General features: G+C 38.6%; 1 protein-coding gene across 1 annotated transcript in view; it reads right to left on the bottom strand.

The window, feature by feature from the left end:
- SMC5 (structural maintenance of chromosomes 5) overlaps window positions 1–14,958 on the bottom strand; it is a 39,514-nt gene extending 24,556 nt beyond the window's left edge. Inside the window, exons 1-9 of the mRNA XM_071730917.1 lie at window positions 14,784–14,958; window positions 13,598–13,739; window positions 12,442–12,494; window positions 11,053–11,215; window positions 8,700–8,834; window positions 7,460–7,600; window positions 5,469–5,630; window positions 1,221–1,292; window positions 168–423 (exon numbers count right to left, since the gene is read on the bottom strand). Coding sequence (XP_071587018.1) covers window positions 168–423; window positions 1,221–1,292; window positions 5,469–5,630; window positions 7,460–7,600; window positions 8,700–8,834; window positions 11,053–11,215; window positions 12,442–12,494; window positions 13,598–13,739; window positions 14,784–14,938 — 1,279 coding nt within the window. The 5' untranslated portion in view covers window positions 14,939–14,958. The remainder of the gene's footprint in view (window positions 1–167; window positions 424–1,220; window positions 1,293–5,468; window positions 5,631–7,459; window positions 7,601–8,699; window positions 8,835–11,052; window positions 11,216–12,441; window positions 12,495–13,597; window positions 13,740–14,783) is intronic.
- Window positions 14,959–15,394: the final 436 nt, after the last annotated feature.

The following is a 15,394-nucleotide window of genomic DNA, read 5'->3' as shown; positions in this document are numbered from 1 at the left end:
CTTCCAATGAAGCTGTTAACAGACAAGAGGACTGCTATACATTTAAGATACAGCTATGAGGCTTGAGGAAAACTAATTCAGTAAGCAGGGCAACAAGTAGCTTCTGTACAGTCATTTAAGAAAAGAGAAAAAAAAAAAAATCAACAAACCAACCCCAAATAACTTACTTGTCATTTCCCCCTCTTGGATCCTTTTCTCTGCTTTTAGATCACTGATATCACTCTCAATGTTGTCCCTTTCTTCTCGTATTTTTTTCAGATCAGTATTAATAGCATCAATTTGAGGCTGAAGATTCTCACTGGCTGCCAATGAACTGAGTTCATTCTTCCACTCCTCTATTATCTTGTGAGTATTATGTATTTTTCTCTGCCTGTCCATTTCTTCATCTTTCTTCATTCTTAAAGCTTGATGAATTTCTTCAATCTAAGAATTGAGTCATCGCAACATTAAAAGTTTAGTATACAAAACCTATATCAAATAATCACAATATCTGTACAACTGGTATTAAATGCCCATGTAACCAAGCACTGAAACTAACATTCTGCTAACAGTTCCAAAAGCCCTACTACAACTGAAGAACTGACAAGAATTTAAGATTTAGGAACACTGAAGCAAAAATACAATCAAGTGTCTAAATAAATTTTTAAAGTTCCTTTATTTTTTAAAAAAGCAGACACTTAAAGCTTAATACCTTTCTTAGCACATTTTAAAGGTAACCTAATATTACATAAAACCTATTGCAAAAATACAATGTGCAACATTGCCTGTGTACCCTTACACATTAAACCTATGCATTTCTTGACTGAGTACTTAGGTGAAGTTCTGTGACAGTTTCATAACCTGTTTTCTGGTTTTGTTTTTGTTTTTAATAGATATATTCCCTTAACAGAAGCAGTAACTCTAGCATATGGAATAGGATATATAAGGACTGATTTTATATACCATACACACATCACCTAGCAATACCCATTTGACTAATGTGGGTTTTAAAGATTCAATGTGTACTGGAGGGAATGAAGCGTGCAAGCGCTTGCAGACTCTTCAGAGAAATTTTCTTCTCCACGAAGAGATGAGCCAACAAGAAAAAAAAAAAAACATATCTGTGTTTAACTGCAGAACTTAAGTAGTAGTATTCCACCTGAATGCAGCATATGCTATGGCTAATAATGAACTCTAATACACTAGCAAAGAAACAACAAACATCACAAATGAAGACTTACTTGTTTATCTTTCATTTCCAAAGCATCTTGCTTCTGTTTACATTTTTGAGAAATTTCCTTGATTTCAGATGCCTGCAAACAGTAAGGTATTTGAATCCGGTATTAATAAATGTCATATCTAGAAAGCAGCCATATTTTAAAGAACATTCTGTAGATGTGTAGCTAAGCATTTATTCCACATTTTATTACTGCCAAAGTCAAACTAACCAGTTTCTTATTACTCTTACTTGTACCTGTAACATGTAAATTTTCAGTAGTTTGTTAAGAGCTGAGTAATGACACTGTTCACCACAGTAACTGTTCACAACCATTTTCAGCTACAGATCTGCAGATTCAGGCATGACAGAAAAAGTTTTCACAAGGGCATGTAATGACTGTAAAAGGGGCAATGGTTTTAAATGGCAAGGAGACAGACACAGGTTAGATGTTAGGAAGAAAATTCTTTAGTGTGAATGGTGAGACACTGGCACAGGTTGCCCAGACAAGCTGTGGATGCCCTGTCCCTGGAAGCGTTCAAGGCCAGGTTGGATGGGGCTTGGAGCAACCTTGGTCTAGAGGGAGGTGTCCCTGCCCATGCAGGGGAGTTGGAACGAGATGATCTTTAAGGTCCCTTCCAGCCCAAACCATTCTGTGATTATATTTTCAGCTATCATAGGTTAATACATACCTGTCCTACAGAACAGATTAGTAAGCAATTGTCTTTATGTTTTCCTGGTACAACACTAACACAGCACTTTGTGCTGTCAAATATTCCTGAAAAAAATTGCATTGCATAGTCCATTTGGTCAAATGCCTTCTAAGCGCCTAAACCAGAATCTATTCTAGTTTTCACTCACACAATTTTATCAACCTTTTCCAACAAAATGGGGTGATTTTGTTTGTTTTTCAGAATCTACATATGTTCTGCACACTCAAAGCACACATTTTTAGGGATTCTTAAGTCTCTCCAAATCCTTAAAAGGTTTTTAACCGAGACAAGAAAATAATAGTTACGCTGTGGTCTGACACCTTAACTTCTTCCTAGATTTAACTCTGCCTTTACTTTCAGCTCAGCTCATTCCAGACAAGATCCCTGACACCTGGCTTTTGGCCAACAAAAAGTGCCAACTGCGAAATTGGAATTTGGCTTGAAAAGAAACACTTTTGCAAAAAAAAGTACAGTTACACTGTATAATAAAACTAATAATTAATCAACTCCTGCTGGCATACAGAATAATTATCTGTGAAATACTTAAGTCTTGAATGCAGAAAGATAAATTTTGAGTTACAATAAACTCAAGCAGTATCTATGAAAAAGAGAAGAACGAACAAAGGTGTAATTTAAGCCACTTTTAAGGTATAGTGCTTAAAAGCCTTCAGGTTTTTGACCTTTTAGGTCAAATCCAATTCCTGGCAGTGCAAGCAGCACTGATTTTCCTTCAAAAGAACTTTGCCTTCATAACCCAACTAAGGAGGTATTGAATACATTCAAGATAGAATACTAAATCACTTAAATTAGATTTGGAAATGTCTTATTATATACATCATACCATCAGCTATACTTTACAATTATACAGTGTTAAATAATCGCTGGAAAGCAATACCTCAGGTATTAGAATACCTTCCATCAATTATTTATTTCAAATGTAGAACCCTTCCTTCCTTCCTTCCTTCCATCTCTTTGGCTTATGGAGTAGTGTACAACAGAATGTATGCAATTCATTCTTTGAGCCCAAGCTGAACACCACTGCAGCATACACTTTACCTGGTGAACATTTATTGTGTGAAAGCCTTACTCTACAGGTTTAGATTGAGAAAAATATGCTTATTCAAGAGCATGAGTTGATCAGCTAGTACATTCCTTCCATTTTTTTTTCCACAATTCTGTAGCAAGTAGCCTATACTGAACACTGTCTGCATGTTAAAACTAAAGTGCTCCCTGTAAAACAGAGTAAAACTTTTGTATTAATATAGTGAAATATTTCTATGAATTGTGGCAGCAACGGTGCAGTAGAAATCTTCCCTGTTTTAAAAAACATGTAACCTTAATTAAACTCCAAGGTAGGAGTAAAACCTAGCAGGATAACACCAAGTGGTGAAAACAAAGCTTAGTACTTCACAAGTCTGAAAGACCTTAATGCATCATTGTTAAAAATGACCGAGACTCAATATTCCGTTAATGGTTTAATTTAATTAATAAAATTGAAATTGCAGTAAGCAAAACAGCTCTGGGTGCGTGGGGAGTTTCCGCTCCACTCACACACACAAATCTAAAACTCTAGGATTACCTTTTATTGATTACAATTCTATGAATATTCAAAAGGAGGTGGGTTTACATTCATATTCACAGGGATTACATCGTGTCATTATAATATTCATGATAGGTGGAGTCTGGGCGGAGTCTAGGCAGAGTCCTCTTTTGGGGAGATATCAGGGGGTCTTTGGATGAAGTAAGAAGTCTTCCTCAAGCTTGAACTTTTTACCTTTCTTGATTTCACTGACTTCATTATATTGTTACAGGGCAATATTAGACCCTAGCCACAACTTTCCCCTTATCTGCTGGTTGTGACATCTTTATGTTCTCCTTGTGCAGATGTTCACATTCTTTTGGTAGCTGGCCTTGGCAGTGCCTTAAGAACAAGACCTACACTTTTAATTATCTTCGAGACAGAAGTTAGTCTCTTTAGGGCCCTGTTTTGTTCACACTGAAACAGTGGAAAATTACATGTCTCAACTGCTTTGTCTAGCCCCATATTCACTTCTTTCTCAGTTTAATTCTGAATTTTATTGGTTAGGAATACAAATTCATTAACATATATTACAATCATATATTACAATCATGAAAATTAATTTCAAGTTTTGAGTTGCTGACTTTACTCTGAAAAAGTACAAACCCACCACACAAACAAAAAAACCTAACCACACTCAAAGAAAGCCCACTTCAGTAAATCTGCAGCATTTTAAAACATGTATTTTTGATTCACATCATAATAAACTCTTGCAGTCCACCACCAACACAAACACCACAAACAACCCACCTGTTAAGACAATGCTACAATGATTTGGGGTAACCTGTTCAAGTGTCCCACCACTTTCACAGTGAAGAATTTCTTCTAACATAGTTCCGTAATATTGCCTGGTACAGTTTACATACAACCAAAACAGCAGTATGAACAAACACTTTTTTTTCTTGTTGATTTTTGATTTTGTTTTTTCAGTTTTGTGGAGCGTTTTTTTTTGTAGTGATGGTTGGTTTGTTCATTTGCTTGTTTGTTGTGTGTTAAGAGTGGCTGTTTTCTTTACAAAAAAGCAAATGGACAGCATATTATCTCACAGTGCACTTAGTGACCCGTAAGTATCAGCCCTCATTCTAGAAGATGCTTCACAACACCTGCTCTCTACAGGTGTCTCAAGTGTCTCCACAACAAATCCCTTGAGCAGTTATCTTCAAACTGAACTCACAGAAACACTCATGATACTAACTTTGGTTATCCATGAAAAATTTGTACTCTCTAGGCACAGAATGACTTCTGCAGCCTGAGTAGTACACAAGTTAAAATCCTGCAGAGGGTTACAGTACTTTCATATTAGCCATGCAGAAACAGTAATTTTTTTATCCCCAGAGAGAGCTGCTATTCAAAAAGAACAGATAGTAAAAGCTGTAAGGCAGATAGGTTAAGCATTGAATTCTCTTGTGCAGATGAATATTTACCACTGATGGAAGATTACCATCTAATAAAAGATTATACCCTACTTATGGAATTAGTTTAAATATTAGAGTAATGCTTTTAGGCTAGACAAGTTGAAATTTACCTTCAACTAACACCCAAAAGGCTCTATTTTAAAAAGACCAAAAGAGTATTCACAAACTCAAACTACAGAAGAGACAAAACCAGGCAACTAATTCAATATAAGTATCTAACCTATGGAAACTGTAGCATTCTATCCCTAAGATTTTGAAGGTTCTATGGAGAATTATAAAATTTGCACACTCTTATAAAACCAAGAGTGTAGACTTGTGTTTCTACTAAAGGTTTACTGAAAAAGAAAACAAGACAACATAGTTCTTGAGTTTTACTGCTTTCAGTGGAACAGAGACATGCGAGAAGACACTGAGAAACAAGGGCACAAGTACTTCACAGAAATTTCTTCTGAAAGGCATTATGGACCACTAGAAAGAAAGGGGTTATTGCTTTACATAAAGCTATAAAGCTCCACGCAGAACACCTAAAATAACACATATCTTAAGTGAGGATTTAAAACACCTACCTTATCCCTGATTTTCGCATCCAGACACTTAAAGTGTTCTTCGGTTTCTTGGACTTTTTTTGTCATTGGGGCCTGCTTTTCTTTCAGAACTTTAAGCTCTTCCTTCGCCTGGTCTCGGCTTTGTTTTACCTCCTCATGCTGATAACGAACGTTTTCATATTCCTTGGAGGAATTGAAAATAAAGTAATTGAGGACTTTCGTCTTCCATTCCAGTTTTTATACTGCTCTAACATTTTATTTAATTGTACATCAGCTGTAAGAGAGAAATCTTTTTGAGATGCCAGTATCAGAGCAACTATGTGAGCAATCCTCCTCTTACAACTCACTATGACTAGGCAATGGAAGGATCACTCAATATCCAGTGAAAAAGCATGCACATTTAGTGGTTCTTCAATAATATGCAGTTCAACTAGCAAAAGAAATTACTAATTTGCCTGCAATTACCTTGCCTCTGAGTCCATCTGGGATTGGTATGGAAAACCAAATTCTTTAGCCCCTTATCTCTATAGTTTGAGCACTACTTAGTCAGAAGTTCTTAGGCTAAGGAGCTAATAACCACATAAAACTTGAAAGAAAAGAAAGGCGTGAGACAGATCATTAGCAGTAAGACATGGCCCTAAAGTAAACCAAGGACAGACAGAGCAGAACTGAACTTTGGAAAACAAAAAACATTCCACCATACACCACAAATATCGAAGCAGTCACAACCTTCGGAGTTTTAACTGGAGAGGCATTCCTGAGAAAAGATGGCAAGGAATGTTGTAGCCAAGACCTCCCACTTCAAGAAAGTGTAAATTTTGGGAAGAAAGCAGTTTAGGCTAAACAAGTCATTACAGCTACTAAAGAAAGCCCTGCTTTAGAGCATATGCCTGGATTATTCCAAGCTTTGGAGGATCAAAAAAATAAACATTCAATGCAACCTCTACCTGTAACAGCTAGCTTTGCTTTATCTACTCCACTTTTTACTAGCTTTTTAAAAAGTTAGCTTTTTAATTGCACCATGCAAACACATACAGATTACCACAAATACATCCACTCAGACCATTAATTCTGAATTCTTTCTTCCTAGTATTTTTCTTAAAAAGACCCAACATATGTGAAGAAAGCTGCTGTAATTCCATGGTGTAGAAATCAATCAGTAGCCACCATTACAAAGTTACAGGCAAAAAGAGCTAACACTTGGCTGAGAAAACAGTCTTAAAATTTAGCCCTGTTCTAAATAAGGTATGACATTTCAAATTTAAAGCAAATGCACACGCATACAACTACACGTCATTTCTTCAAAGAAATGAAGTTTCCTTAGACATTGTTAATATGTGAGGTGGGTTTGTTTTGTTTGTTTTTAAACAGCATATTCCTTTAACACTAAGAAAACATGACTTTCAGTAGACCCTGTATTTTGGTAACCTTTCAACAAATAAACATGGTATCTGTTTAATAGTTCCATCTTTTCAAATGCCAGTATTTTTGAGACTGGCAGCCTATATTCACCATGACTCCTCACATGCACTGCACCACACCACACCACAGCTGAACTAATAAATTAAATTTACCAAAAGGAAAAGCAATTTGTAAAAAAGAAAAAAAAAACACCACACACCGCCCCCCAACATTCTAAAAAGTTACAGCTGGAAGAAGCCAGTTTTGCTTGCTAGGTACAGCTTCAATTGAGCCAGCTGTATTTGCAAGGAAAAAAAAAGGAGTACTGCTCTTGACCTATATTGCTGGCTTTCCTAAATGGGCAGTAACTGTTTAAGTTACTTCTTATGCAACATCTTCAATTTAGCAACATAAGCAAGCAAGCCTCTGATGAAAAGTTAGGCCAAGAACAGTAGTTCAAGACCTGTTGCACTAGCACCAAGTCATTGCAATGCTGTTCCAACTTACTCTGGTCAAACATATTAAATAAACTTTTAGCATATTTCTAGTATTACAATATTAGAAAAAATGGGTTAGGTGAGAAAAATACTGAGAAATTAGCAAAAACTTACCACCCACGGCCTTTTCCTCTCAAGCATCTCAACCAAGTCCATATGGCGCTTGCGCTCATGATATCTCTCAACATCTTGTTTGTAACGCTCAACCCTCTGCTTCATTTTCTCCAAAGAGTTAGTTTTGTCTCTGCACAAGTTCTAAAAGAATACACATTTTCACAGTTTATAGTTTCTACTACAGTAAATACTTTTCAGAAATAGTTCACGCCTCGCTTGTACTTAAAGCAGAAATTTAACAGTAGAGAGGATATTTCAGTACTCTAGTAAACAGAAGGGGAAAATTCAACTAGGAATAGCCATCTGGCTATTGAGCTTATTACATACTTTCCATGAAAAAAAAAGTAATTTAGACATAAAACTTAATATGAATAGAATAGTTTTCATTTTTTTCTTTTCATTTTCTCAGGAAGTTACTCCCTACAGCTCAAGCTTTCACTAATCTAGACGTTTCTAAACCACCATAACTGGTTTTGATAAATACAAGTAGCAAAAATGCTTGCAAAAAGTCTTGTAGAGCTTTGTAACAGAAACATTAAGGCTGGTGTATGGATGTAGTACAGAGTGGAAATGCATACGCATGCACAAGCACACGAAGAAAGCAGAACAAAGGATTACAAGAATGGTCTGTATGGCTAAGGACAGACACTTTTCCAAGAACGCTGCTCCCAAGATGCCATTACTTGCAGTAACAGCAAGTTACACTTCTGCAAACATCACTAAATCTGTGTGCTCTGCAAGACTGAATTATAAGCAGCTGTCAGGGAAAGACACTGCATCCTAAAACTATGATGATAAGGAAGTTGCTGCTTCTTACATACAGTCTCCAATTTTTTCTTTGTCTGTTAACATTCCAAACAAAGAAAACCAGATGGCAGGTAACAATCTTGCCTGTAATTTACAGAAGCTGAAGTCAGTAAGGTTAAAGGGCACCACCCTGTAATGGCTGAGTACTTCTAAAAAGCTTAAGTGATCTGTCCAGAAAAGTTGCCCATCCAGAAACCTAGAGAACTGATGTGTCCTCTGCGTCCAGACACTTGAACAGATGTGATTGTGTTTATAATCATGCAAGTGCCAGAGTGAATTAATTCTGTGAGAAAGTGAGTGTCATTTGGTAACATCAACTTACTTGAAGACCTTGTAAATAAATAACCATGCTCTAATTGTGTAAGATAGTGTGTTAAATCTTATGTTCATTTTCCTACAGTCACTGCTCCCTGCCTGGGATGTTCACACTTACCTCCAGTTCCCTTTCTTTTTCCCGGAAGTTTTTCAGTTCACAGTGAAAGTGGTACATTTCTGGGGGACCAATGGATTTTTCAGTGGCTTCAAGCAACTCGATCTTACTCATTTTTGCAAATTCTCCAACTTTGTCCTACAAAAAAACCCAACCGAACAAAACCCTATTGCAATAATACAGTATTAGTTAAAGCAGTGTGTCAGTCTGAGCAGGAGGCACTAAAGGAAAAGGCTTTTCAGACAGAGAGCAGAACACAGAGGGATCAATATCCCCTCCCATTTCCTGCCCATGCTCTATAGTGGTCAGGCAGACCACCAGCCCTGCTCTCTTTTGCCTGCTCCTTGATTTGCTGCTGTTCCCCTGTGCTCCTTTAGCACCAGCTCAACGTGCTCTTCAGAATCCACATCCTTTGGATACTGGGAAGAGCCATGGACCCCCCTTCCCAAGTTGGCCCTGCCACAAGGGACCCTCAGGCACCTATCCCTGCCAGCATCAAGATCAGGTGGTACATATATATTTGAATATTTTTCCTTGTGTTACTGCCGTTCACCTATTCCAGAAAACCTTGTTACTGCCCTTCACCTATCCCAGAAAACCTGTTTCAGTTTCAATGTCCAACATCAGAACTCTTGTCCTTATTCCCCTTTTATCTTTGGGAGGGTAGGAAGGGGGGGGGTTAATAGAGAACAGTTCTGTCCTCTGGTTTTCGGTCCACCCAAACCCCTCAGCCGTGACACAGTGCAATACAGCAATAGTGGATTTAAATACTGTGACCCATTTCTCATGAAGATCACCTGACTTACAGTTCTGTTCCAGATTGTTCTAGTATATGTATCTCAGAATAGCACCCAAATGCTCCTAAACATTTCTAAGATTTCATATGTGGCTTTCTCGGAGCAGTTGTGGAATGATTTAAATCTAAACCTTAGCTGATCTTGACTGTCTGGCAGCGAGAACATGGGTTGGTTCACTGTTATTGAACTGGCTACCATTCTAGAGAACAAGACAGTTTATAGTACAGACTTCTAGGTTTTATTACACCATACTCTTAACAATAACCTCAAAAGTTAAACAAGGTACAAATTAAGTATTAAGGCTGGAAGCACTGCTGCTGTCCAAGGCAAAGGCATAGCTCAAAAATCAAGACTGGAGTCCAAGTGTGCTTGCCAATGCTACAGGGGCAGATAGCAAATGTATTACTGTGCTGTAAGTTTTGACTTTCACTGAACTAACGTTTAGGTACCAAAGAAAAATAGCTGATTTAAGTACCAAAGTTATGTTGGCAAAATATGCAGAAAGTTGTCCTCTAAGCAAATACTGAGACAAACAATTGTCAACAACAAAAAACCTCAATAGCGTGTTAATTTCATTTTTTTCAGCATGTCTTTTTGAATGTACTTCTTAAATAGCACAATAAACTTAAGGTTGGCAAGGCTCTGACAAAGTTTCCTTTTACTACCAACCCCTGATGATCCATACAAACTGTGAAGATTAGGAAGGAACCTTCCTTCCTTAGGAAGGAACCTGACATAGCTTGTTTTTTGTTTTTTTAAGGTACAATTGTGAGGCAACCAAGTTATCTGCACACAAATTCTGGCATCCCCAAGCATGGATTCACAAACAGAAACTGCTCGCAGTATTGTTTAATCTTCTTTGTTCTCTAGGAGCTGTTTTCCACCAGGACGATTTTATTCTTACATATGTTGATCCTAAATACTGTGAAGTCCTATGCAATGCTCAAAAAAAACTGTTTAGCCACAGATGCTGCCGAAGAAGGTCTAACAGCAGGTGTCAGTTGCAACTGCAGAGCCATTTAGTAGGACTGCTTTATGCTTTCTGGAGAAAGAAATCCAAACAGCTCTTGCCCTTCTCAAGTGCAGGACCCTATCTGAGCAACTGGATAAAACCTAAGAGAACTGCACACAGGGACTGAGGAGGAAAGTCATGGATACAGAACTACAGAAATCATGCAGATAAAGGTACAGCAACAGTGCTAGATCTTATCAACACATAAAAATTGCCCTATGGATTTGTTGTTTAAGAACACTGTGATAACAGCATAGACAGGACAAAGATATCGCTACTAATGCTGTTACTTCCACACCAACATGGGATAATATCAGCAGCTTTTCTTTCAGTCTCAACTGACAGCAGGCACAAAACCACCCAACTAGTGAGCATTAAAGGTCACACACTAAAGGTCCTCCTTCCTTACACCACCACACCACTATGGCTCTGATCCCTTTACTGTCCCATTGAATGTCTGAAGTGCTACAAAAACTACAAAGCAACAAAACCTTCTCCAAACACAGCATTCCATTTGCAGACACTGTCTATTGAAATTCATTCTTACCTGGGGCAGAAACTGGCACAAATTGTCCACCTGGATGTTTAAGGCTGCAATCTGCTCTTCTACTGTCTTCAGGGTTGTTGGCTTTCTGTTGATAAACCACGCCGATGTGTTGTTGACCACTTGAATCTCACGTGTTATAATGATGTTGTCGGGATTTTTAAAGCTGATTAATAAAAATAAGCGTTTATACTTTTGAGAAAACGCAAGGCTTATAGTATGCTAGACTTGGAATTAAAACTTCTAGATATCTAAATATTTAATATAAATTAGCTGGACATCCGCACCAGATTCTCATTTCATACTTCAGAAAACATCTGGTACTTCAGCAATTAAATAATCACACAGGGAAAACATCAAGAATTACTCCAAATCTTAATTCAGAGGCAGTTACTATACAAACAACAATCATGCTGAATGTATGACCATTTAACCATTGTTACAGATGGGAACAGTTTCTATAAACTTGTTATGATGTTTAGTAGGTTTTGAAATTGGTATGCAGGAGGTGACACTAACACTATGCCAATAAAGTAAAAATCACAGTATACAGAACTGTATCAATAAGCAGTGTATATATATTCCATTTGGGGATTAAAAAAATGTATTTGTTGAATCACACTTCTACCTGAACAACATCCTATCTCCTGAACCTTTGCTTACCATGTCTCCAAAGGATGTCTTACTTGATTACTCTCACAAGAACTAAAGTGGATAGGATTTTTTTCAAAGGCCCATTCCAGTTTATCTTCTTTCCTTAACACAATTTTCATTTTTCATCAGAGCAGGGTGGCCAATTGTTGTAATTTAACTCTAACTCAGAATTGATTGATTCGCTCTATTTAGTTCACTAAAACAGACTTGGTCAAGGTTTACCAAAACCACCTGTGCTATTGCAGCTTTATGTTACAATCTGCATTAAAAAGTACCCATTTAGTACCCATTCTTTTCAATAAAAATGTATAGGAGCCACTCATACTTGCAGGGTCAGTGACAGAAAGTGAAGGCAGAACATTTGGTTTTAAAATTTAGCTCTTTTTTTCCCCCCTTTTCTTCTTTAAAAATAATTTCCAACCACTACACCTGAACCTTAAATGTAATCAAAAGACAAACACACCACATACGTCAATTTTTATCCATATATGCCTTGTACATCAAGAGAAGGTAAAATGCTTCAGGAAATGCAATCAAGACCAGCCATCACTGCTTATTTCTTGTGTGGTAATTATTTAAGCTTAGTTTTTAAAGTCTGAATTTAAAAAAAAAAAAAAAAATCACCAGGTTAAAAGACACAGCTCTGTATGATTTTTTTTTTTTTTTTTACAACCATGTGAATGGCTGTTCAGGGAAATAACTTATTAAAAGCCATAAGGAAACAGTTTTACTACTTACAGTTCAATTTCTACTACACCTTTCAGGCACCCCTGCTTTACAAAGAGACCAACCTACAAAATTAATTACAGGCATTATTATTATAAAATAACAGTATATTAAAATGTAGTATCTTACAAAAATATATATTTGTATAATAGAGTTGCTGTAATGGGATATTTTAGCAAAAATGCGAACAATAAAATTTATTTTGGCTGTCTACTAACTAAAAGTAAAGGAAGTCACTATAATCTTCCTCATCAACTAGCAACATTTCCTTCTCAAGTTAACAATTTCTCAATTTCACCCTACAAAACTGAACGAATTACAATCAACAGACCCACAGAGAGAAGTTATCATGAATTCAGGGAACAAAGGCAACACAAGTGAAAGATCAAATATCTGCACTAATAGAAATACCAATCCCAACAGTGCTAAAATACATAAACATAAAAAGCCAACAGAAATACTAACACAGTGCCTGCCATGCAGTCAATCTCCATATTTACATTTGCTCAAGTCTGCTGTAACCTGAGCGTATGTATGATTGAGGTACCCAAATTCAGTGCTCCAAAGATCTATTGAAACATACAGGATCCAACCAAAATATCCCATGAAGTAAGGGCAGAGCTTAAGAATGTGACAATACAAACTTCATACTATAATGTCAACACATGATCTCATCAGTAAGATACAGAAGTAATGGCAGAACAACCCAAAACCATCCAACTTTCATTTAACTCAAAGATCAGTGACCACACATAAATTCTCAGGTACATTAAGGATACTTTATTTCTACACACTCAATATTGTGCTTGGAAATTTAAACTTTTTTCCCCTTTTTAGTTGATACTTCTGACCAAATGTTATTTATGCATTAGGTGGTATTTTCCTACCTCACTGAAGACGTAGCCATCTTCAAATAGAACCTCTAGACTACTCAGGTCCAAACTAAATCACGTGCTTCCATTTCATAATTTAACCAAAACACTACCTAAGGAAAACCCCCTTGGTAAAACCCTTTGCTTCTGGACCTGGTTGTTCTATAATTTGGAGACCTTAATTTTCATAAAAGTAAAACAAATAACTTAAGCCAGTCTTTATTCCCCTCCTCTGTAGGACAGACCTCTTAATCTAATTCACATTAAGCACGAGAATTACAAAAATTCATACTTACTTTATCAGCTCGTCCTATGAAAGAAGGTTTTCCAGCCAGTCCCAAGCAGATGGCACAAACAATACTTGACTTTCCAGTTCCATTAGCACCAACAATCATATTCATATTGGGACCTGGACGTACTTCACAAGCATCGTATGTTCTGGAAAGCACAGTAATTCTTTTAAACTTATGAACATCACCTAAAAAATATCTACTTGCTTAGAACCACTTTATGATTGTAATACCTGTAACAATTTCATCCAATGCAGACCCTATCCTCAAGGTCTGTTTTGTAAGAAAACATGAGAGAACTAACATTACAATAAACCAGTGGAATACATTCTCACCAGCCAGAGTACCTACAACTTCCTTCAAAGTGTATCACCATAAATAATGAAATCCACCCACATGACAACTTCTGTTGACTTTACTAGGACACCATTTAATTAAAAAATTAAATTTAAAAACCCCACAAACTTTAATTTTGTCAAGTCAAGTCTGCTCCAGTTGCCTGCTGCACCACAGTAACAAAAGATTTCACTCATCTAACCTGCACAGTCCCTACTTCTCAAGCTCTGCAAGAAGTCTGTGGAACTCCAGTGATACATCACACAGCAGCTTTCTTGAGCTACGAGAACCTAAAATACTAGCCTGTTATCAGCAACTTATTAAATATATATATGTATATACACCAGTGAGTTTGGGGTTTTAAATTGTACCAAGTATCAGTCATCACATGCATCCAGCACAGCATCCCACCACAGAACCAACACTGCACTAAGAACCTACGGGTCTCGCAATACCCTCTACTGTATTACACAATACACAAGATACAAAGGTCCCGCTCTGAGCAGGCCATTACCTTCCTGGGACAAAACGTTTTACGCACCCCGTCTCCCGGCCCGACTCGGTCTCCAAAGCTTCTTTTAAGGCTCCCTGCTAACCGGGGGTGACTGCCATGCCGGGCACCATGGCGCAAGATGGCGGCAGAGAGCGCGCCCCTTGCCCGCGACTCCAAGTTTCACCCTCCCGACTTGACCGCCAGCTTCCAAGCCCCGCATCCCCTTTAAAACTGAGCGGCGGGGGAAGGAAGGCCCGGCCATCCAAGCTACCGACCCGCCTCTGAGACAGCCCAGAGCCAGTACACCCGCGGCCAACGGCGGCCCGCGGCTAACGGCGGCCGGAGCCACCCTTGTCCACTCACAAGAAGTTCTCCATGAAGATCCTGACGATGGAGCCCTCCACGAAGTCGGAATCCGCCGCAGCGCTCCCCGCGGCCCGCTGGCTGCCGCCAGAGATGAGCTCACGGGGACCCGAGCTCGACTTACGCTGCGACGAGAGAGGTGGTGGCACCGCCATCTTCTCCTCTCAGCGCACCCTTACCCCCTGCGCGTCAATCTTATTGGGTGGCGGGAAACGGCGGGCGGCTGATGAGCGCGCTCATTGGCTCAAGGGGCGGGACTAAGCCATGACGCAGCTTTTCATTGGTTAGGCGGGCGAGGAGGGTGGTGGCAAGATGTGCCCGTGCTTCCGGCTCACCCGGGCCGGGCGGGGGGCAGCCTCTCTGCGTGCCGGGCGGGAGAGCGGGGGCTCTGTCGTTCTCTTTTATGTGGTTGGTTTGGGGTTTTGGTTTTTTTTGTTCCCCAAATGTGATTTTTTTCCCCCCTTCCCTAAATTTCTGCTTATTTCAACTCATAACTGGGATCAGGCTGCCGGCTCTCCCCACCGGCAGTGGCGGTAGCGGCTCTGCCAGGAGGTGGCAGCACAGCCGAGCAGTTGGCCCTGGGCGGTGGGCACCTTCCCGGTGTTCTGGCT

The sequence above is a fragment of the Heliangelus exortis genome, chromosome Z, assembly GCF_036169615.1.
Source record: "Heliangelus exortis chromosome Z, bHelExo1.hap1, whole genome shotgun sequence".
Classification (NCBI taxonomy): domain Eukaryota; kingdom Metazoa; phylum Chordata; class Aves; order Apodiformes; family Trochilidae; genus Heliangelus; species Heliangelus exortis.
This window is presented reverse-complemented; position numbering and strand designations above follow the sequence as displayed.